The sequence below is a fragment of the Sitodiplosis mosellana genome, unplaced genomic scaffold (assembly GCF_009176505.1).
Source record: "Sitodiplosis mosellana isolate CC-2019 unplaced genomic scaffold, AAFC_SMos_1.0 Smas_scaffold_6166, whole genome shotgun sequence".
Classification (NCBI taxonomy): Eukaryota; Metazoa; Arthropoda; class Insecta; order Diptera; family Cecidomyiidae; genus Sitodiplosis; species Sitodiplosis mosellana.
The window spans coordinates 3334067-3357956 of NW_022601407.1; the positions used below are offsets into that span (position 1 = coordinate 3334067).

Genomic DNA, 23890 nt, shown 5'->3' on the forward strand with positions numbered 1-23890 from the left:
AGTTTTAGTTGAAATCGAGTGGTTTTATTCTGAATAAACAAATAAAAGGTTAGGAGGTTTTGGTATTTTTTGGGGAGGTTTTGGTATTTTTTGGGGAGGTTTTGGTATTTTTTGGGGAGGTTTTAGTAATTTTTGGGGAGGTTTCTGTTTTACCCAAAAATAATTTGCATCAAATGTTGGGACAAAGTTGAAGCATTTCGCAAGTTTTCCCAAGAAACCATTGCATTGCGTGAAGAATATCTGCGACAACATCTCGATAAAGCTGTCAAAGATGAAAATATTGGAGGTATATTACTTTGTTTGTTCGTCATTTACATTTGGTCCTTGATTCGTGTACATTTTTTAGAATACGCGGTTCCAACTGTTGATCCAGAATTCCATCAGGAAATGGTTTGTGTTAACCCATTGCGGCCTGTCAGAATGCTAATTGAAGACGAAGATGAGAATATGGAATTAGAAGAAAGTAAACTTTATTATGAGTCTATATATGAACGGGGATTCTCTGATACCAATGATATTGGTGATGACAATGAACTGATCGATCGCAATGAGCTGACAGAGGTTGGTGACGGTCTTCGACTTCCACGACACATCAGTGATTTTAGCTCTGATCAACAACAGCAAATCATTGGCCAATACTTTGATATGAGTTGCGATTTCTGTAAAGCCTCATTCCAAACACTAGAAGAAGCCATTCAGCACTATGAAGTTAAGCATAACAATGAGCGAGGTTATGTGAAATGTTGTTCACTGAAATTTCCACGACCTTTTGATTTCCATTCCCATATTGTGTGGCATTTGAATCCTGAATTGTTCAAGTGAGTCGATAAGAGATTCTAGATGCGTCAACAGTGGAGTTCAATATAAAGTTGAGAAGAATAAAAAAAATAAAAAAATTCTTCATTGTCAAAGCACAGGTGTCAGATTTGTGGAGAAGTAAAGAAAACTTATCAATCGTATCGACAGCACGAACTCAAACATTTCAAACAATTCACGTGTGATATTTGCACGAAGGTTTTTACTGCATTTACATCCTTGGAACGTCATATTCTTACTGTACATGCAAATAAAGCGAAATTTCCATGCGATCAATGCGATCAAAGGTAAGTTGGTGCTATCTTTTAATAAATTGAAGTCATAATCTAAGTTTTTTCTTCAAAGTTTCAATACTCAAAAGCATTTGGAAATTCACCTGGAAGTGACTCATTCAAACGGTTTAGAAGGTAAATAATTTTCATTGTACAAGTCCGTGTCTGATGTTGAACAGTCTGTTCATACATTTTTGATATTCAATTTGACTAATTTCATTGCAGATTATATAAACGAAATTAAATGCATCGAGTTCAATATAAGCGAGGTACAAATAAAAAGTACAATCGAGGGATATTTCGATCGGAAATGTGAACAATGTGATGTTCAGCTCGATAGTATCACAATGGCCAAATCACATTATTTATCAGAACACAAAAATCCAAAAGGCTATCTCCGATGTTGCGGAAATAAAATGTTTAATAACAAAGGAGCTTTGGATCATGTTCAATGGCACATCGATCCAGAGACTTACAGATTGAACTCAAACACACAAAATTATGGCAATATAAAGTTTATTCTATTGCTTACTTCAGTTGACGAATAACGATATCATAATATGAAGAGTTTTTTTCATTGAATTTTTCAGATGTCGAGTATGCAAGCTAGAACACAAGCATCGATATACCCTCATTGATCACCTGAAACGGCATAATGCTTTTTCAACCAAGAAATTCTCTTGCAACGTTTGTGACCGATACTTTCGGAACACCTATGAATATAGAAGTCATATGGAACGAAAACATCCAAGAATACAACCGAGTTCGTCATCGGTTGAAACTAATTCTAATGAAAACTATGGAAATGACATAGAGATACCGAGCTATGTCGATGCTTCGTGTGATAGGTGTTCAGCAACAACGTTTACCTCAACAACAAAGAAATGCAATCACATTATTTAGACATTCACAAATCAGTTGGGACGGTGTCGAGCTGCGAGAAGAAGTTCTTCAAATTAGCTTATTTCAGAGATCACATTGCATGGCACAATAATCCGGATATTTTCAGGTTATTTCAAAACACCTTTGCATTTCACTTGAGTTTTCTATAATTTAACTGCAACGTGTGCTTCTCTGCCATAAGAACCAATGTATTTGACGTGACAGTGAATAGCGGTGGCGCCTAAATAGAATCTGCGGCAACTTTAGGAACTATCAATACTTCTTATTGTTGCGAAATTCGTGACAAAAACAAAAAGTATTGATAGTTCTTATAAATGCCGCAAATTTCTAATACATCTTATTTAGGCGCCACCGCTATCTTGCGCCGGCCAAAAGCATAGGTTGTTTAACTGAAACTGTAGTAATTCAAATGATAATTTGTTGATAAACGATTCAAAACAGATGTGATGTTTGTAACAAATCGCTGCCAAACCGATACAGTTTAAAACAACACAATGATTGGCATTCAAATAAGTACTATTGTCACACGTGTCAGAAGTCGTTTAAACTTAAAAATCTCTTAAAAGACCATTTGGAAATACACTGTGAAAAGCAACGCAATTTCATTTGCGATGTATGCGACAAAGGGTGAGTATATACACTTCAGATTTACATGGAAAATGTGCCATAAATAAACATATTTAAAAATGTGCGCATAATTCTAAAAAGATTTCTGCGCCAACACCAGCTGAATACTCATCGTAAAAGACATGATCCAAAGCATAATCAGATTTGTGAGTTCTGTGCAAAAGTAAGATGAATTCAAATCAGTCAGAAGAGTGCAAATCAACTGGTTTAATCGTCTTTAATTTTCACTTTTCGTTTAAGAAATTTAAAACAAAAACGGAACTGATACAACATCAGTCGAAACATTTGGATGTAGCATCGAAAACAAAGCCGAAATTCCAGTGTGATATATGTAATGTATGGTATACTTCGAAGGGTATTTTGAAAGCACATAAAATGAAACACGATGCAGAGCCGCAGAAATGCAGTCAATGTGATAAAATTACTCCTAATCCACATGCACTGGAACAGCATATACGAAGGAATCATAGTGATACGATACTCAACTGTCATTTATGCGAGAAATCGTTCAAATTGCCAGCATCACTAAAGGTACGACGGTTTTGTAACTTTTTTGCATCATTTTCCGTCTTCATTTCACTGTGAATTTTGGGATGGATGGATGGATTGGAAGGGCGGCTTTCTTTTTTCTTAATTCAGAAGCCATGCGTAGGTCAGTGACCTTTTGTACAAAAGTACCAGAGACTGTTTCAGTTTTTCAGACTTATCATACCTGGCTCCAGTTTTTGGAAGTGGGTGGTCCCGATATACAATCCCAATCAACCGGTTGCTAACTGCGGGTGTGACTGTTGTTTGAGACCATTCAACCACTTTTTATCCAACAGCGTTACGTGCACTCGAACAACTCATCTTCTGTATTGAGTACACGGAATCCCACGGCTTAAAGTGCCTTCCGAAGCACCCCACGGGCCTTTACATGGGCTGTAATCCATCAATTAACAATGCCATTGATAAAACCAATGATATTTTGAAGAAAAAAGATTTTCGGCACACATGCGATTCGAAACCGTGTGCCCACGCTTACAACGCTAGCAAGCTAACCAATACGCTATAGCTGGGTGTACGCACTGTAAATTTTACCAAACAACTTATTTTAGAAATAAATTTAAATGAAAAAACTCCTTTTTCTGACATAAAAGCAGGTGATTATTTTTTTTGATTATTATTTTATGTCAGAAAAAGGAGTTTTTTCATTTAAATTTATTTATATAACTGACATAGTTCGTAATTAATAAAATTCAATAAACTTATTTTAGGATCACATTGCAACGCATACGAACAAGAAGAGCTATAAGTGCACCTATTGTGATGAGACGTTCATTTGGCGCTCAAACATGTATAAACATAGAAAACAGCAACACGAAGAGGAATGGTTGGCCGATAAGAAGAAGAAATAAGCGACCTCGAAGAAACGATGGGAAACATATTGAAATTTAAGGCTCTTTTTTCGAACCTCGCTCCTTGTTCGGTTACATTGACTGTAAATGTGCTGCGCCGAACCGAAGCTCCATCTGATTTCAACTCGCATGAAACATGTTGCAACACTTTGACTTTGACAGAACTATCAAAACAAAATCGACTTGACACAATGTAAACAAAATATTCAGAGAAATACAGTTTTATTTGAAAATTAATGGTTTTATTCTGAAGAAACGAAAAACATTACGAAATGGAAGTTAAAATGGAACCAGATCTGTGTCGTTTGTGTTATTCACATGCTGTTGAATACTTTGATATATTCGAGAATATTGCATCGATACCGACTATAGTCGACACGCTGAAGCAGTATTTTCAGGACGCGGTAAGTGGTTCCACTCGAAAAAAAAACGGCATATTTAGATAAATGGGTATGATAATCATATGGAAACTACTCTTAACCTTTGAAGGTGAGCGATTCGGACATTTTGCCAAAAGTAATTTGCATTGAATGTTGGGACAGAGTTGTAGAGTTCCGTAAGTTTTCCGAAGAGGTCATCGCATTACGTGAAAAATATTCGCAACAATATCTGGAGAACACTATCAAAGATAAAAATTATGAAGGTAAGTAAATTACATTGTTGGTTCGCCACTTACGTTTGGTCCATGATTCGTGTACATTTTTCAGAATACACGATTCCAAATGTTATTGAGCCAGAAACCCAACGAGGAATGTTATGTGTTGACCCATTGAGGCCCATCAAAGTGGTAATGGAAGAAGGAGATGAGAACCTGGAACAAGAAGAAAGCAAGCTTCAATATGGGTCAGGGAATGAACAGGGATCCTCAGATGGTAATGAAGTTTATGATGAACTGATTGATCGCAATGAGCTGCCAGAGAGTGGCAAAGGCACTCGACTTCCACGGGACATCAGTGAAGTAAGCCCCGAACAACAACAGCAAATTATTGACCAATACTTTGACATGAATTGCGATTTCTGTGATGTCACTTTTGGGACATTGAAAGAAGCCAACCGCCACTACAAAGTGAAGCATAACAATCAGTCCCGGGGCTATGTGAAATGTTGTTCAATAAAATTGTCAGAGAATTCTCTCATGAATGCCCATATTGTATATCATTTGAATCCAGAAGTATTCAAGTGAGTGAACACAAACATTAGATTGCCTTAGAGTAGAAATCCATAAAGAAATGGTTACACTTTGACAAAAACACAAGTATTTCCATTGAAAAATTTCTTAATTCCAAAAAATAGGTGTCAGATTTGTGGAGAAGTAAAGAAAACTTATCAATCTTATCGACAACACAAATACACACATTTCAACCAATTCACGTGCGACATTTGCCAGAAGGTATTTACTGTATTCAGCTCCGTAGAACGTCATATTCTTAATGTGCATGCATCTAAAGCGAAATTTCCATGCGATCAATGCGATCAGAGGTAGGTTAACGCTGTATTTCAATTAAATGAAGTGATAATCTAAGTTTTTTCTTCAAAGTTTCAATACTCAAAAGCATTTGGAAATCCACCTGGGAGTGAATCATTCGAACGGTTTGAAAGGTAAATAATTTTCATTGTACTAGTTTGGGTCTGATATTGAACAGCCTTGTGAATATTGTTAGTACTCAATTTGACTGATTTCATTGCAGATTATATAAACGAAATAAAATCCATGGAGTTCAATACAAGCGAGGAACAGATCAAAAGTACAATCGAGAAATATTTCGATCGGAAATGTGAACTATGTGATGCTGAGCTCAATACAATCACAATGGCCAAATCACACTATTCGTCAGAACATAAAAACCCAACAGGTTATCTCCGGTGTTGCGGAATTAAAATTAATTCAAAAAAAACAGTCTTGGATCACGTTCAATGGCACATCGATCCAGACACTTTCAGGTTCAACTCAAACACATAAAATTATAACGATAAATATGTTCTTTTCAATCAGTTTATTCTATTGCGTACGACTAATGATAGAGAGTTTTTTTTGCTGAACTTCTCAGATGTCGAATATGCAAGCTAGAACACATGTATCGATATACCCTCATTGATCACGTGAAACGGCATAATGCTTTATCAACAAAGCAATTTATGTGCAACATTTGTGATAGATACTTTGCGACCAGCACACACCACAGAACTCATATGGAACGGAAACATCCAGGAATACAACCGAGCTCTTCATCGGTTGAAATCGATTCTAATGAAAACAATGGAAATGACATACGGATACCGGGATATGTCGATGCTTCGTGCAATCTGTGTCCATCAACAACGTTTACCTTGTTCAAAGAAATGCAATCACATCATTCAGAGATTCACAAATCAGTCGGGGCGGTGTCGTGTTGCCAGAAAAAGTTTTCCCACATAACTTATTTCCGAGATCACATTGCATTGCACAATAGTCCAGATGTTTTCAGGTAATTTTAAAATATCTTTGCATTTCACTCGAGTTTTCCATAATTTAACCGAAACTTCGGAAATTCGAATAATTTGTTGCTCCTTCAACGATTCAAAACAGATGTGATGTTTGCAAAGAATCACTGCCAAACCGATACGTTTTAAAACAACACAATGATTGGCATTCAAATAAGTATTATTGCGACACGTGTCAGAAGTCGTTCAAACGTAGAAATCAATTTAGAGATCATATGGAAATGCATAGAAATCGCAATTGTGAAATGCAACGCAATTTCAGTTGCGAAATTTGCGACAAACGGTGGGTATATAAATTTCAAATTGTCATGAATAAAATGATATAAAATGTGCTTATGATTTCAAATAGATTCCTTAGACAAAGTCATCTAAATAACCATCATAAAATACATGATTTAAAACACGATCAGATTTGTGAGTTCTGTGCAAAGGTGAGACGAATTCAAATCAGTCTGAAGAGTGCAAATCAACGGTTCTAATTGGTTTTAATATTTTACTTTTCTTTCAAGAAATTCAAAACAAAAGCGCAACTGAAACAGCATCAGTCGAAACATTTGGATGTAGCACCTAAATCAAAGCCAAAATTCCAGTGTGATATATGTAAAGGATGGTATGCAAGCAGGGGTAGCTTGATAAACCACAAAACAAAACACAATTCAGGGCCACAGAAATGCAATCAATGCCATAAGGTTTCAGCTAATACACATGCACTGGAACAGCATATTCGGTACATTCACAATAGTGAAGCCAATTTCAAATGCCACTTATGTGACAAATCACTCAGGTCACAAGCATCACTAAAGGTACGGCGGTTTTATAATATGTTTACATTATTTTTCCAAACTCCATTCTGAATTTTACCAAAAACTTTTTTAGGATCACGTCGCAACGCATACGAACAAGAAGAGCTATAAGTGCACCTATTGTGATGAGACGTTCATCTGGCGCCAAAACATGTATAAACATAGAAAACACCAGCACGAAGAGGAATGGCTGGCCGATAAAGACAAGATAGAAGCGGCAAAAAAGAAACCATAGGAAACATATTGAAATCTTACCCTCTTTCTTCAAATTCGGCTCCTCACTCGGTTCAATATAAAAACAATGTGTTGTGCTGAACAGAAGCTCCATTTGATGTCAACTCGCATGAAACAACACTTTGACTTTGACAGAACTATCAAAACAAAATCTATCTCACACATTGTAAACAAAACATTCAGAGAAATACAGTTTTATTTGAAAATTAATGGTTTTATTCTGAAGGAACGAATAAAGTAACGAGAACGAGATGGAAGTAAAGATGGAACGAGATCTGTGTCGTTTGTGTTATTCACAAGCTGTTGAATACTTTGATATATTCGAGAATAATGCATCGATGTCGACTATAGTCGACAAGCTGAAGCAGTATTTTGACGATGAGGTAAGTCGTTCGACTCGATAAAACCGGTAAATTTCGACAAATGACCATAACTACTCTACATTAGGGTGTTTTCGGCATCGTTTAATCAAAAAATGGTATGCCTCATTCGATAGATCTCAGGATTTTGAGTCGATTGATAATATTTTTGTCGCGGATGGACTTGTGATGACACTTCCCGAAGCTGAAAACAAAAACAGTTTTATTCTGAATTTCCATAGTAACCTGTGACAACCAGATTTGATTTGAAATTTGTAAGCAAAAATTTGACAAGAAAACATAAAATTGAATCTAGTTGTCACACGTTAATATAGAAATTCAGAAGAAAACATTTTTTTTTCTTAGTTTCGGGAAGTGTCACCACAAGTCCATCCGCGACAAAAATATTATCAATCGACTCAGAATTCTGAGATCTATCGAATGAGACTTACCATTTTTCGATTGAACGATGCCGAAAAAACCCTACTCTACATACTTGAAGGTCAACGATTCTGATATTTTGCCAAACATCAAATGTTGGCACAAAGTCGAGGAGTTCAAGAAGTTTTCCGAAGAGGTCATCGCAATGCGCGAAGGATATCTGCAACAAAAACTGGATAACAATGTCAAAGATGAAGACTATGGAGGTAATTTTCTTCATTTCTTCGCCATTTACCATCGGTCCATGATATTTGTGCCTATTCTAGAATACACGATTCCAAATGTTGAGCCAGAAATCCATCAGGAAATGGTCTGTGTTGAGCCATTGAGGTCCATAAAAATGTTCATTGAAGAAGAAGATGAGAATACAGAATTAGAAGAAAGTAAACTTCAATATGAGTCAATGGATGAACGGGAATTCTCTGATACCAATGCTTTTAAAGATGAAAATAAAGCGTTCACTTCCAATGAGTTGCCAGAGAGTAGTGAAGGTATTCACCTTCCACGACACATCAGTGAAGTCAGCCCTGAACAACAACAGCAAATCATTGACCAGTACTTTGATATGAGTTGCGATTTCTATTCAGCACTATGAAGTTAAGCATAATAATCAGCCGCGAGGCTATGTGAAATGTTGTTCACTGAAATTTCCACGGCCTTATGACTTCAATTTCCATATTGTATGGCATTTGAATCCTGAATTGTTCAAGTGAGTTTAATGGAAACTTAAAGTTCTGTTACCTTTTTAGTTTTATATCCTTACAACATTTTAATCAATTTGTCGAGAAACAGATGCGCAATTTGTGGCGTGGTCAAAACGAATCCAAGTACTTATGATTCACATAAACGCACACACATCAACCAGCTCACGTGTGACATATGTCAGAGAGTGTTTACTGCATTCAACTCTTTGGAACGTCATATCCTTGGTGTGCACGTATCAAAAATGAAATTCCCATGTGATCAATGCGATGAGAGGTTAGCATTTTGAACATCTACGAATACCGAATAGTAATTTGGATTTTGTTTAATGTGGAAATATTGTTATTCTTTCATATTCTCTTTCTTTTTTACCATTTTAAGTTTTAAGTCCCGAAAGCATTTGGAAGTCCACCTTAAATTGAAGCATTCGAATGTTTTATTAACCCTCTAATGCATACAACCGCCTCGAGACGGGCAACATTTGAATGCCTGTAGAACGTAAACCGTACATCGGATCACATTGCTTCAAATGGAATTTTTATTTGTCAATGTTTTCTCTTCATTTTTGTCGTTGGCAATATTTGTCTATGTAGTGTGATTGTAAAGTTATGAACAAAAATGTGTGCAAAAATAAAAATTTGACAAAACAAATTATTCGAAATTCAAATTAGACACATTTTTGACACTTTGAAACAATGGATTTGATTGTTCTCTGATTTATGTCAATCACATTTCCTGACTTAACCAAGAGGAATCCAGGATTATGAATATTTTTTTAATTAATTATGGCCAAAATTCAACCAAGTACCAGTACTCCCTGGGAAAAATTAATGCATTAGAGGGTTAAATGGTAAATAATTGCTATTGAATACGTTTATTTATAAACGGATTTTTGAATATTTTCGGTACACACTATCACTGATATCTAGATTATTTGGTGGAAATAAGAAGAAACTTGGAATGTTATCCAAGCGAAGATCAAGTCAAAAGAATTATGGGGGAATATTTCGATCGAAAATGTGAACAATGTGATGCTCCGCTTGATAGTATCACAACGGCCAAATCGCACTATTTATCAGAACACGGGTATCCAAACGGATATCTCCGATGTTGCGGAATTAGAATGTATAACAACAAAACAGTTTTGGATCACGTTCTATGGCACATGGATCCAGAGATTTTCAGGTTGAACTCCAACACACAAAATTATAGCAATATAAATGTCCTTTCAATAAGTTTATTCTATTGCTTACTTCAATTGACGAATAACGATATCATAATATGAAGAGTTTTTTTTTTCATTGAAATTTTCAGATGTCGAGTATGCAAGCTAGAGATACCGAGCTATGTCGATGCTTCGTGTGATAGGTGCCCAGCAAAAACGTTTACCTCGTTCAAAGAAATGCAATCACATTATTTAGACATTCACAAATCAGTTGGGACGGTGTCGTACTGCGAGAAGAATTTCTTCAAATTAACTTATTTCAGAGATCACATTGCATGGCACAATAATCCGGATATTTTCTGGTTATTTCAAAACACCTTTGCATTTCACTCGAGTTTTCCCAAAATTCAACTGAAACTCCGGTAATTCGAATAATTTGGTGTTCCTCCAACGATTCAAAACAGATGTGATATTTGTAACAAATCGCTGCCAAATCGATACAGTTTGAAACAACACAATGATTGGCATTCAAATGAGTTTTTTTGCAATACGTGCCAAAAGCCCTTTCAAAGTAGAAATCTATTGAATGACCATTTGGAAATACACTGTGAAATGCAACGCAATTTCATTTGCGATGTATGCGACAAAGGGTGGGTATATACACATCAGATTGGCATTAATATATAAATAAATGTGCTTATCATTTTAAATAGGTTCCTTAGCCAAAAACATCTGAATAACCATTGTAAAAGTCACACTTCCAAATATGATCAGATTTGTGAGTTCTGTGCAAAGGTAAGATGAATTCTAATCAGTTGGAAGAGTGTAACTGTAAATCAACGGTTTTCAATCGGTTTCAATATTTTACTTTTCATCCAAGAAATTTAAAAGCAAAACGGAACTGAAACAACATCAGTTGACACATTTAGATGTAGCACCGAACACGAAACTGAAGTTCCAGTGTAACATATGCAATGGATGGTATGCAAGTAGGGGTAGTTTGAAAACACATAAAGACAAACACAATTTGGAACCACAGAAATGCAGCCATTGTGATAAAATGTCCCCTAATCCATTTGCACTGGAACAACATATTAAGAGGGTCCATGCTAAATCGGATTTCAAATGCCATTTATGTGACAAATCACTCAAATCACAAGCATCACTGAAGGTACAGTGGTTTTTTTAAAAACATTTTTACATAATTTTTCGTCTTCACTTCATTCTGAATTGGATCACGACGCAACGCATACGAACAATAAGGTCTATAAGTGCACCTATTGTGATGAGACATTTATTTGGCGGTCAAACATGTATAAACATAGAAAGAATGAGCACGAAGCAGAATGGCTGGCCGATAAGGCGAATAAAGAAGTGGCAAAAATGAATCCATGAGAAATACATCTCTTGACCAAGTGCTGACCAAGTACAATAATTTCATACCAAAATAAAAAAATAACAAAAATAACGAGGTGGAATAATCGAATGGCCTACTTGTTTGTAAACCCATTTGTATGGCCGAAGATGAAATTTTTTCCATTTAAAAAACCTAACAGAAAAACGATCTCATATTTTCGGTGGATTTGAATCACAAAATCAATAAACGCTTTTAATTACCACATAGAAACATTAAAAAAACCAAGATTTTATCAAATCTCAACAACTGTTTTCTCTAGTTTGTTTCTAATGTTGAACATTTTTATAGCACCGCTGTATTGACCCAAACGTTTGTACGCTGTATTGACCCCCATTTGCATATATTTGACCCAAACGAAAATATTGTGTGACATTTTTCGAATTTGGCTCCTCATCCGGTTAAATATAAAAACAATGTGCTGGGCTGAATTTGAGCTCCATCTGATGTCAACTCACATGAAACGACACTTTGACTTTGACAGAACTATCAAAACAAAATCTACCGCACACATTGTAAACAGAATATTCAGAGAAACACAGTTTTAGTTGAAATTGCGGTTTTATTCTGAATAAACTAAAAAAAATACGCGATGGAAGTAAAAGTGGAAGCGGATCGTTGTCGTTTGTGTTATACACAAGCTATTGAATACTTTTATATATTCGAGAATACTGCATCGATGCCGAATATAGCCGACACGCTGAAGCAGTATTTTTACGACGAGGTAAGTCGTTCGTTTCAGTAAAATCAGCACATGTCAAGGAATGACTAAAATTGAATGGACAATTATCTAAATCCTTGAAGGTGAGCGACTCGGACATTTTGCCAAAAGTAATTTGCATTGAATGTTGGGACAAAGTTGAATCATTTCGTAAGTTTTCCGAAGAGGTCATCGCAAAGCGCGAAGAGTATCTGCGACAACACATCAACAGTGCGGTCAAAGACGAAAGTGATGAAGGTAAATTTCTTCGTTTTATTGTCATTTACGTTTGTTTCTTGATTCATGTACATTTTTCAGAATACGCGGTTCCAAATGTTGTGCCAGAATTCCATCGGGAAATGGTTTGTGTTGATCGATTGAGTCCAATCAAAGTGGTAATAGAAGGAGGAGATGAAAATATGGAATTAGAAGAAAGCAAACTTCATTATGGGTCAGAGAATGAACTGGGATTCTCAGATGGTAATGAAGTTTATCATGAACTGATCAATCGCAATGAGCTGCCAGAGAGTGGCGAAGGCACTCGACTTCCCCGACACATCAGTGAAGTAAGCCCCGAACAGCAACAGCAAATTATTAACCAATACTTTGACATGAGCTGCGATTTCTGTGATATCACTTTTGGAACATTGAAAGAAGCCATCCGCCACTACAGGGTAAAGCATAACAATCAGCGAGGTTATGTGAAATGTTGTTCACTGAAATGGCCACAGAATGCTCACATGAATGCCCATATTGTTTGGCATTTAAATTCACAAGTATTTAAGTGAGTGAACACAAACATTGGATTACCTTAGAGTAAAAATGGAAAGAAAAAAAATGTAGTCTTTGACAAAACACAAGCATTTCTCCTGATGAAAAATGTATTATTCTAAACAAAACAGATGCCAGATTTGTGGAGAAGTCAAGGAAACTTTGCAATCTTATAAAAAACACAAACTCAAACATTTCAACCAATTCACGTGTGACATATGCCAGAAGGTATTTACTGCATTCAGCTCCGTAGAACGTCATATTCTCAATGTACATGCAACTAAAAAGAAATTTCCATGCGATCAATGCGATCAGAGGTAAATGAATGCTATATTTCAATAAAATGGAGTCATAATCTAAGTTTGTTCTTTAAAGTTTCAATACTCCAAAGCATTTGGAAATTCACCTGGAAGTGACTCATTCGAACGGTTTAGAAGGTGAATAATTTTTATTGTACAATGTACATGTTCGTGTCTGATGTTGAAAAAATCTGTCGATATGGTTTGTATTCAATTTGACTGATTTCATTGCAGATTATATGAACGAAATAAAATGCATGGAGTTCAATATAAGCGAGGTACAAATAAAAAGTACAATCGAGGGATATTTCGAATGGAAATGTGAACTATGTGATGCTCAGCTCGATAGTATCACACTGGCCAAATCACACTATTCGTCAGAACATAAGAATCCGAACGGTTATCTCCGATGTTGCGGAACTAAAATGTATAGTAACAGAACAGTTTTGGATCACGTTCAATGGCACATCGATCCAGACACGTTCAGGTTCAACTCAAACACACAAAATTATAACGATAAATATGTTGTTTTCAATTAAAGGTGTAAACGAATGGACATTTTTGCTTTCGTTTTCGTTCGCTAATAAAATTCAATTTTCGTTTTCGTTTGCGTTCGTCACCGATATGCGAAAATTCGTTTTTCTTCGTTCGCTAAGAATTCAAATTTTTCGTTTTCGTTCGCAATCGCCAAACGATATCCAATTTTCGTTCGTTTTCGTTAACAAACAAACAAATTCGCGAAAATCGGAACGAAAGCTTATGGTTTTTTCGTTAATTTTATTCGTTTTCGTTTCGCAGAGAAAATTCAATTTTCGTTTTCGTTCGCGTTCGAATAACAATATCAAACTTTTCGTTCGTTTTTGTCCGAGAAATTTTTTTTTCTTTCATTTTCGTTCGTTTTCGTTAAATTCGCAAACGAACGAACGAATTCGCGAAAACCCATTTTCGCGAAAAATCGTTTACATCTTTATTTTCAATCAGTTTATTCTATTGCTTACTTCAGTGACGACTTACGATATCATAATATGGAGAGTTTTTTTTACTGAACTTTTCAGATGTCGAGTATGCAAGCTAGAACACAAGCATCGATATAAACTCATTGATCACGTGAAACGGCATAATGCTTTATCATCACAGCAATTTATGTGCAACATTTGTGATCGATACTATGCGACCAGCACAACACACAGAACTCATATGGAACGAAATCATCCAGGAATACAACCGAGCTCTTCATCGGTTGAAATCGATTCTAATGAAAACAACGGAAATGACATACGGATACCGGGATATGTCGATGCTTCGTGCAATCTGTGTCCAGCAACAACGTTTACCTCGTTCAAAGAAATGGAATCACATCATTCAGAGATTCACAAATCAGTCGGGGCAGTGTCGTGTTGCCAGAAAAAGTTTTCCCGCATAACTTTTTTCAGTGATCACATTGCATTGCACAATAATCCGGATGTTTTCAGGTAATTTAAAAATATCTCTGCATTTTACTCGAGTTTTCCATATTTGAATCGTAACTTCGGTAATTCGAATAATTTGTTGCTCCTTCAACGATTCAAAACAGATGTGATGTTTGCAAAGAATCACTGCCAAACCGATACGTTTTAAAACAACACAATGATTGGCATTCAAATAAGTATTATTGCGACACGTGTCAGAAGTCGTTTAAACGTAGAAATCAATTTAGAGATCATATGGAAATGCATAGAAATCGCAATTGTGAAATGCAACGCAATTTCAGTTGCGACATTTGCGACAAACGGTGGGTATATAAATTTCAAATCATCATGAATAAAATGATATAAAACGTGCTTATGATTTCAAATAGATTCCTTAACCAAAATCATCTAAATAGCCATCGTAAAATACATGATTTAAAGCATGATCAGATCTGTGAGTTCTGTGCAAAGGTAATACAATTTTTAATCAGTCGGAAGAGTCACTCTTCAAAAGTGTTAATCAACGGTTTTAATCGGTTTTAAAAATTTACTCTTGATTTAAGAAATTTAAAAGAAAAGCACAACTGGTACACCATCTGTCGGTCCATTTAGATGTAGCACCTAAAACAAAACCAAAATTCCAATGCAACATATGCAATGGATGGTATGCAAGTAGAGGTAGTTTGAAAACACACAAAGACAAACACAATTCAGGGCCGCAGAAATGCAATCAATGCGATAAGATTTCAGCTAATACACATGCACTGGAACAGCATATTAAGAATGTCCATGCTGAATCGGATTTCAAATGCCACTTATGTGACAAATCACTCAAGTCACAAGCATCACTAAAGGTACGGCGGTTTTATAATATGTTTACATTATTTATCTTAACTTCGTTTTGAATTTTACCAAACAACTTATTTTAGGATCACGTCGCAACGCATACGAACAACAAGAGCTACAAGTGCACCTATTGTGATGAGACGTTCATTTGGCGGCCAAACATGTATAAACATAGAAAACAGCAGCACGAAGAGGAATGGCTGGCCGATAGAGACAAGATAGAAGCGGCAAAAAAGAAACCATAGGAAACATATTGAAATCTTACCCTCTTTCTTCAAATTCGGCTCCTCACTCGGTTCAATATAAAAACAATGTGTTGTGCTGAACAGAAGCTCCATCTGATGTCAACTTGCATGAAACGACACCTTGACTTTGACAGAACTATGAAAACAAAATCGACTTGACACAATGTAAACAAAATATTCAGAGAAATACAGTTTTATTTGAAAATTAATGGTTTTATTCTGAAGAAACGAAATAAGTTACGAGATGGAAGTTAAAAAGGAACCAGATTTTTGTCGTTTGTGTTATACACAAGTCGTAGAATACTTTGATATATTCGAGAATACTGCATCAATACCGAATATAGTCGGTACACTGAAGCAATATTTTGACGATGAGGTAATTCGTTCGACTCAATAAATCCGGCATATTCTGACTAATGGATATAATAATAAAAAACTATTCCAAATCCTTAAAGGTCAACGATTCAGACATTTTGCCAAAAGTAATTTGCATCGAATGTTGGGACAGGATTGAATCATTTCGCAAGTTTTCCGAAGAGGTCATCGCATTACGTGAAAAATATTTGCGACAACATTTAAACAGCGCAGTCAAGAACGAAAATTTTGAAGGTAAATTATTTCGTTTTTTCGTCAATTTGGTCCTTGATTTTTATACATATTCTAGAATACGCGATTACGAATTTTGAGCCAGAAATCCATCAGGAAATGGTTTGTGTTGACCCGTTGCGACCCATAAAAATATTAATTGAAGAAGAAGAAGATGAGAATATGGAATTGGAAGAAAGTAAACTTCATTATGAGTCAATGGATGAACGGAGATTCTCTTATACCAATGATACTGATGATGACAATGAAGTGTCTGAATCTAATGAGCTGCCAGTGAATACTGAAGGTATGCATCTTCCACAGCACATCAGTGAAGTGAGCCCCGAACAACAACAGCAAATTATTGACCAGTACTTTGACATGAGTTGCGATTTCTGTGAAGTCAAATTTCAAACATGCCAAGAAGCCACCCAACATTATAGAGTGAATCATAAAAATGAACCCAGAGGCTATGTGAAATGTTGTTCAATGAATTTGCCGCAGCTTTATGATTTCAATTACCATATCGTGTGGCATTTGAATCCTGAATTGTTCAAGTGAGTTTAATGGCCATAGAATTATGTTAACTTGTTAGTTTTATTTACTCGATTCGATCTTAATCAAAATGTATTATTCTGTCGAAAAACAGATGCCAGATTTGTGGTGTGACCAAAAAAACGCCACAACTCTATGCACAACACAAAAGCACACATACAAACCAATTCACGTGTGATATATGGCAAAGTTCACCAAAAAAAGCTCAGTTGATCGGCATATCCATGAAGTGCACGTGATGAAACGGAATTATCCATGTGATAAATGCCATGAAACGTGAGTTGATGTTGTATTTTAAGAAATGTATTCCCACAAACTGATTTCATGTTAATTTATTTTCACAGCTTCAAGACTCAGAAGCGTTTGCAATATCATGTTAAAATGACACATTCCAAAGGCGTGAATTTAGATGGTAAATAGTTGCGTGTGCAACGCCATTCGACGTTCCGTGAAAATTCGTAGAGTTAAATGTTATGTATGAATTCTGTTACAGATTATATAGAGGAAGTAAAAAAGATAGAATACCATCCAAGCGAAATGCAAGTCAAAAGCGTAATGGACAAACATTTCGAAAGGAAATGTGATCTCTGTGATACTGAGCTCGATACTCTTACAATGGCTAAATCGCACTATTTAGCGAAACACAAAAATCCAAATGGTTATCTTCGTTGTTGCAATTATAAACTCACACATAATTCGATGTTTCTGGAGCACATTCAATGGCACATCGATTCAAACATATTCAGGTTCAATTCAAACACTTGCAACCAAATAAAAACGGTTGGAAATGTTTCTATTCAAACGTTTCCTTCATTTGTTGCCAATCTAATTTGGCCAATTGGCTGAACAAATTTATTGTCATAATGAGAAAATTCGTTTCATTGAATATTTCAGATGTCGATTGTGCAATACGGCATCGAAATGTCGATATAATCTGCTTAGGCATGTGAAAAAACATAAAATCGTCTCAACAAAGCAATTTATGTGCAACATTTGTGACCAATACTTTGGGACCTTCTCACAGCATCGAATTCATATGGAACGCAAGCATTCAGAAATGCAACCGAATTCGTCACCGGTCGAAACCAATCCAAATGAAAACAATGGTGATTTGAAAAATGACATAGAGATCCCGATCTATGCCGATGCATCGTGTGATCTGTGTCCAGCAACAACGTTTAACTCGTTCTATGAAATGCAATCACATTACTTAGATATTCATAGCGCTGCATACGGAAATGTAAAGTGTTGTGAAAGTAAGTTTTTCACATTTCCTCAATTCAGAGATCACATCGCATGGCACAATGATCCGAATATATTTAGGTAATTTACGGTCTCATACATGTTAATCAAGTTTGCCAACATTTAAACGAACCGCAAACAATTCAAATAATAATTTATTCTATATCTTTGGTCAGATGCGGTGTTTGCAACAAATCACTGCCAAATCGTAGAACTTTACTTCGACATAACGATTTGCATGCAAATAAATTTCAATGCGATGTATGCAACAGGTCATTTGGAAGTACAAATCATCTAAAGCAACATATGAATACACATAAAGCTCGTGAAACACTCAAGCGAAATATTGTGTGCGATGTCTGCCACAAAAAGTGAGTGAATTACCTTGTAGCTACAAGGACTCTTTCTTCCATATAAATATATTATGGATAGATAGTGCGATGTCAATGCATTAACATGTTCATTATCACAAACAGATTTCGCTACGAAGAGACGATGGAAAAGCATCGTAAAATGCACACAGACAATCTTAGGTATGACCATATTTGTGAATTCTGCGCCAAGGTGAGACATACACTTAGTTCACTTCAAATATACCGATTTTTTGACAATTAAATTATTTTCAAGGAATTCAAAACCATTGTGGAGTTGAAAAATCATATACTCAAAAAACATTCTACTGAAACAAAGCAACCGGAAGCGAAATTGCAATGTGATGTGTGCAATGGATGGTATCCGAAAAGCAGCTTGAAGGCACACAAAATAAAACACAATTCAGAGCCACAGAAATGCAATCAATGTGATAAAGTTTCCCCCAATGCACAAGCACTGGAACAGCATATTCGGTACACTCACAATAGTGAAGCCAATTTCAACTGTCATTTATGCGAGAAGTCGTTCAAATTGCCAGCATCACTCAGAGTAAGTATTATCAGGTCTCTTCCTATTTTGGACTTATGTTAATTAGGAATCTTATCATCTTGTCATCTTTTCCTAGGATCACATTGCAACGCATTTGAACAACAAGAGCCACAAGTGCACCTATTGTGATATGACATTCGTTTGGCGTCAAAATATGTACAAGCATCGCAAGCTTCATGAAGAATGGCTGGCCGATAAAGGCAAGAAATAAATGCGACAAAAATGAAACTTTGCATTTCTTCCATGGCCAAGTACAACATTTTTTGATTATTCAAGCAGATAATCTTTCAAAAAAATTTATAATGAAATTGCCTCCTCGAATTTTTTATTGTTACAGAAAAAAACACATTTTCATTGTTTTTAGTGAACTAAATTAAACTAATTTTTTTTTTGCTTGGCGGTGAATAAATAAAATGGATAAATAAAAATAAGCTGTAAACAAAAAAGCGGTGAACAAATAAAACAAAAACAAACAAACCTCGCTAATTTTATTATTTATGTACAATTATTCGGTGAAAAATACGTGGTGAAATTATGTCCATTTTTATTTGGAAATAATTTCACAGCATTTTTGGTAATAATTTCCCCGAGAAATTATGTCCATATGCATTTGGATATGAATCCTTCTGATATTTGGACATATTTTCTCTAATCAAAATTTTTTCGATGGGGAAGTTATGTCCAAATTTGAAATGGAATTATTTTCTCCGTCATTTGGGGCTATAAATTCTCCATTCATTTTGTATGAGGGAAGTTATGACCGGGGAAAATATGACCGGTCACCGTTTTTAGGTGGTAGGTAAATGAAATATGGTGCAACGTTTTTTACTTCATTTCTTACATCAAGTATATGTAAAAGAGCAAACAATAAAATGAAATAAAATAAAAAGAATGTACTGTTATCGAGGGGGAAATCACTCATTTCAATTACTTTTCATTGAAAAGTAATAGTTGGAGAAAAAGTAATTGAAAGAGAAAAAGTAATTGAAGATGTAATATTTGACATTTACTTTTTTTCTAACTATTACTTTTCAGTGAAAAGAGTAATTTCCCCTCGACTGTTACCTATGTTACATTTTTCAAAAATCTCTCCTTAATTGTAGCGGAAGCACCATCTAACGTTAATTCATACAAAACTACACTTTGACAGACCTATCAAAACAAAGTCTGTTTGACACATTGTAAGCACAACATTCGGATAAATAAAGATTTGGTTTGAATTTAGTGGATTTATTCTCAATAAATAATAGGATAAAGTGATGGAAATAAAAAAGGAGTCAGATCTGTGTCGTCTGTGTTATACACAACCGGTGGAATACTTTGATATATTCGAAAATGCTACATCGATGCCGACTATAGTCGACACACTGAAGCAGTACTTTGACGATGAGGTAAGTCGTTTCACTCAATAAAATCGGCTTATTCCAACAAATGACCATAATTATAAGGAAACTACTCTAAATACTTGAAGGTCAACGATTCGGATATTTTGCCAAAAGTAATTTGCATCGAATGTTGGGACAGGATTGAATCATTTCGCAAGTTTTCCGAAGAGGTTATCGAATTGCGTGAAGAATATCTCCAACGTCTCAACAGTGCTGTCAAAGATGAACACATTGAAGGTAATATTGTTCAGTCTCTCACTGTTTGGATTTTGACGCTTGATTCGTGTACATTTTCAGAATGTGTGATTCCGCCAGAGATCCATCGGGAAATAGTTTGTGTTGATCCATTGAGGGCCATAAAAATGTTAATTGAAGAAGAAGATGAGAATATGGAATTGGAAGAAAGTAACTTACATTATAATCTAACTGATGAACGGGGATCTCCCAATGACGATGAAGCTTACGAAGAAGTATTTGACTCTAATAAGCTGCCACAGTGCAATGAAAGTGTGCGATACACGTGTGACATATGCCAGAGAGAATATAGTATGAAAAAAAGACTCGAAACACATATGCTTGCAGTGCACGTATCAAAAATGAAATTCCCATGCAATCAATGCGACGAGAGGTGAGTATTTTGAACAGCATTGAATAATAATTTAGATATTGTTTAATGTGGAAATATTGTTTTTCTTCCATGTTCTCTTTCTGTTCATGCATTTCCAGTTTTGGGTCTCGAAAACGTTTGGAAGATCACCATCACTTTAAGCATTCGAAAGAGTTATTAAGTGGTAAATAATTGCTTTTAACCCATTTTGGCCCGCACTTTTTCTGCTCGACAGAATGAGCTGAAAATTGGCACAGAAGCTAGTTTTGGCATGAATATGAAAAATTGACTTCAACCTCTCCACTATCTTTAAAAAAAATATTCACATTTCCAAGGGTCCCCCTTTGGTTTTTTGGACGTTTTTTTGCCGATTTTCTGAATTTTTGGACAGGGCCTACCGACCATTGATGGACTCCCTAGACATTAAAATTAGCCAAAACGCAGAAACACAGCGGTTGAATTTTGAAATAAACTACATTTCCCCTTTTGGAAATCATTGAAAATTTCGTGTCTGAATGGCCCCAGTCCAGGAAATCTGCACCGTTGCGTTTTCGCAACGTGTGACCAAAATGGGTTTATAAATTTATTCATATTGATAAACGGATTTACGAATATTTTTGGCACATAATTTTACTGATTTCTAGATTATTTGGAGGAAATAAGAAAATTGGAATGTAATCCAAGCGAAGATCAAGTCAAAAGAATAATGGAGGAATTTTTCGAGAAAAAATGTGATCAATGTGATGCTCAGCTCGATAGTATCACAATGGCCAAATCACACTATTTATCAGAACACGGGCATCCAATAGGCTATCTCCGATGTTGCGAAACTAAAATTTATAATAACAAAACCGTTTTGGAACACGTTCAATGTCACATCGATCCAGACATTTTCAGGTTCAACTCAAATGCACAAAGTTCTTTTTGAACAGCTTACCCCAATCCTTACTAAATTAACGAATACCGAATATCACAGCCGGACAACGCAGGCGCGAGTTATATTATACCAAGTTTTTTTTCACTGAATTTTTCAGATGTCGAGTATGTAAGCTAGAACACAAGCATCGAAAAGCATTCATTAAACATTTGAAAGGGTATGAAATTTCAACAACAGAGCTGTTAGAATGCTTCATTTGTGATCAACACTTTGCGACCAGTGCACGATGTGGAAGGCATATGGAACGCAAACATTCCGGAATACAAACGATTTCTTCGTCGGTTGAACCCAATTCGAGTGATAACAATGCCAATGACATAGAGATACCGGGCTATTTTGATACAACGTGTGATCTGTGTCCAGCAACAACGTTTACCTCGTTCAAAGAAATGCAATCACATTATTTAGACATCCACAGATCAGTTGGGTCGGTGACGTGTTGCCATAAGAAATTTTCCCAATTAAGTCATATCAGAGATCACATTGCATTGCACAATAATCCGGATATTTTCAGGTAATTTCAAAATATCTCTGCATTTCACTCGAGTTTTCCATATTTGAATCGTAACTTTGGTAATTCGAATAATTTGTTGCTCCTTCAACGATTCAAAATAGGTGCGAGGTCTGCAAAGAATCACTGCCAAGTCGATACCGTTTGAAACAACACAATGATTGGCATTCAAATAAGTATTATTGCCACACGTGCAAGAAGTCGTTTAAAGTTGGAAATCTGTTGAGAGACCATTTAGAAATGCATAAATATCGCAATCATGAAATACAAGGCAATTTCATTTGCGATGTGTGCGACAAACGGTGGGTATATAAATTTCAGATTATCATGAATAAAATCATCAGATAATGTGCTTATGATTCCAAATAGATTCCCTAACCGAAATAATCTAAATAACCATCGTAAAATACATGATTTAAAACACGATCAGATTTGTGAGTTCTGTGCGAAGGTAAGACGAGTTCTGATCAATACAAAGAGTGCAAATCAACGGTTTGATCGGTTTTAATATTTTACTTTTTGTTTAAGAAATTCAAAACAAAAACCAAACTGAAACTCCATCAGGAAAAACATCTAGATGTAGCACCTAAAACAAAGCCAAAATTCCAGTGTGATATATGTAAAGGATGGTATACTTCGAAGGGTATTTTGAAAGCACATAAAATGAAACACGATGCAGAGCCGCAGAAATGCAGTCAATGTGATAAAATTACTCCTAATCCACATGCACTGGAACAGCATATACGAAGGAATCATAGTGATACGATACTCAACTGTCATTTATGCGAGAAATCGTTCAAATTGCCAGCATCACTCAGAGTATGTATTATTGGGTCTCTTTCTGTTTTAGACTTATGTTAATTAGGAATCTTCCAATCTTGTCCTAGGATCACATTGCAACGCATTTGAACAACAAGAGCCACAAGTGCACCTATTGTGATATGACATTCGTTTGGCGTCAAAACATGTACAAACATCGGAAACAAATGCACGAAGAGGAGTGGCTGGCCGATAAAGGCAAGAAATAGGTGCGACAAAAAACGCTCGCAAGATATATCTCTTCTGATGGACAAGTACAACATTTTTAGATAAATCAAGCAGACAATTATCCGTCAAAGAATTTTAAAATAAAATTGCTTCGATTGTTACAGAAAAAAAAAACATTTTCATAGTTTTTTAGGTTGTAGGGAAATATTAATACTCTCGAACTTTTACGATTCTGAA

General features: G+C 35.6%; 5 protein-coding genes across 5 annotated transcripts in view; all 5 read left to right on the top strand.

Annotated features, from left to right (window-relative positions):
* LOC129575231 (transcription factor grauzone-like) overlaps positions 1 to 4248 on the top strand; it is a 10671-nt gene extending 6423 nt beyond the window's left edge. Inside the window, exon 11 of the mRNA XM_055458321.1 lies at positions 3875 to 4248. Coding sequence (XP_055314296.1) covers positions 3875 to 4015 — 141 coding nt within the window. The 3' untranslated portion in view covers positions 4016 to 4248. The remainder of the gene's footprint in view (positions 1 to 3874) is intronic.
* Positions 4162 to 7739, top strand: LOC129575227 (zinc finger protein 90-like). Its single transcript, XM_055458318.1, has 11 exons — positions 4162 to 4419; positions 4505 to 4658; positions 4723 to 5194; positions 5309 to 5494; positions 5553 to 5614; positions 5704 to 5956; positions 6064 to 6480; positions 6582 to 6779; positions 6846 to 6927; positions 7006 to 7299; positions 7373 to 7739. Exons 1-11 carry the CDS (start codon positions 4288 to 4290, stop codon positions 7532 to 7534), a joined length of 2412 nt encoding a protein of 803 aa, XP_055314293.1. The 5' UTR covers positions 4162 to 4287; the 3' UTR covers positions 7535 to 7739.
* Positions 7740 to 10158: 2419 nt separating this feature from the next.
* LOC129575108 (zinc finger protein 235-like) lies at positions 10159 to 11595 on the top strand. Its single transcript, XM_055458035.1, has 3 exons — positions 10159 to 10220; positions 10665 to 10850; positions 11361 to 11595. Exons 1-3 carry the CDS (start codon positions 10159 to 10161, stop codon positions 11593 to 11595), a joined length of 483 nt encoding a protein of 160 aa, XP_055314010.1.
* A 492-nt stretch (positions 11596 to 12087) lies between these two features.
* LOC129575228 (zinc finger protein 845-like) lies at positions 12088 to 16128 on the top strand. The gene is made up of 11 exons (XM_055458319.1): positions 12088 to 12338; positions 12419 to 12572; positions 12633 to 13098; positions 13217 to 13402; positions 13461 to 13522; positions 13619 to 13871; positions 14440 to 14856; positions 14958 to 15155; positions 15222 to 15303; positions 15396 to 15686; positions 15762 to 16128. The coding sequence occupies exons 1-11, from the start codon at positions 12207 to 12209 to the stop codon at positions 15921 to 15923; spliced, it is 2403 nt and encodes an 800-aa protein (XP_055314294.1). The 5' UTR covers positions 12088 to 12206; the 3' UTR covers positions 15924 to 16128.
* Positions 16129 to 16928: 800 nt separating this feature from the next.
* LOC129575109 (zinc finger protein 729-like) lies at positions 16929 to 23827 on the top strand. The gene is made up of 20 exons (XM_055458036.1): positions 16929 to 17065; positions 17158 to 17339; positions 17408 to 17475; positions 17557 to 17809; positions 17958 to 18386; positions 18482 to 18676; positions 18782 to 18869; positions 18933 to 19226; positions 19303 to 19426; positions 20330 to 20346; positions 20477 to 20617; positions 20698 to 20848; positions 20909 to 21239; positions 21338 to 21402; positions 21863 to 22115; positions 22253 to 22669; positions 22771 to 22968; positions 23036 to 23117; positions 23195 to 23485; positions 23554 to 23827. Exons 2-20 carry the CDS (start codon positions 17245 to 17247, stop codon positions 23692 to 23694), a joined length of 3633 nt encoding a protein of 1210 aa, XP_055314011.1. The 5' UTR covers positions 16929 to 17065; positions 17158 to 17244; the 3' UTR covers positions 23695 to 23827.
* Positions 23828 to 23890: the final 63 nt, after the last annotated feature.

Coding starts and splice junctions, on each gene's coding strand:
- LOC129575227 (XM_055458318.1), top strand. CDS start 4,288: ATGGAAGTTAAAATGGAACCAGATCTGTGTCGTTTGTGTTATTCACAT. Junction 4,659..4,722: donor CAAAGATAAAAATTATGAAG/GTAAGTAAATTA, acceptor TACATTTTTCAG/AATACACGATTCCAAATGTT. Junction 6,481..6,581: donor AATAGTCCAGATGTTTTCAG/GTAATTTTAAAA, acceptor GATTCAAAACAG/ATGTGATGTTTGCAAAGAAT.
- LOC129575108 (XM_055458035.1), top strand. CDS start 10,159: ATGTATAACAACAAAACAGTTTTGGATCACGTTCTATGGCACATGGAT. Junction 10,221..10,664: donor ATGGATCCAGAGATTTTCAG/GTTGAACTCCAA, acceptor GATTCAAAACAG/ATGTGATATTTGTAACAAAT. Junction 10,851..11,360: donor TGCGATGTATGCGACAAAGG/GTGGGTATATAC, acceptor TCAAATCACAAG/CATCACTGAAGGTACAGTGG.
- LOC129575228 (XM_055458319.1), top strand. CDS start 12,207: ATGGAAGTAAAAGTGGAAGCGGATCGTTGTCGTTTGTGTTATACACAA. Junction 13,099..13,216: donor TTAAATTCACAAGTATTTAA/GTGAGTGAACAC, acceptor TAAACAAAACAG/ATGCCAGATTTGTGGAGAAG. Junction 13,872..14,439: donor ATCGATCCAGACACGTTCAG/GTTCAACTCAAA, acceptor TGAACTTTTCAG/ATGTCGAGTATGCAAGCTAG.
- LOC129575109 (XM_055458036.1), top strand. CDS start 17,245: ATGGCAAAGTTCACCAAAAAAAGCTCAGTTGATCGGCATATCCATGAA. Junction 17,810..17,957: donor ATCGATTCAAACATATTCAG/GTTCAATTCAAA, acceptor TGAATATTTCAG/ATGTCGATTGTGCAATACGG. Junction 20,618..20,697: donor AGCAGTACTTTGACGATGAG/GTAAGTCGTTTC, acceptor AAATACTTGAAG/GTCAACGATTCGGATATTTT.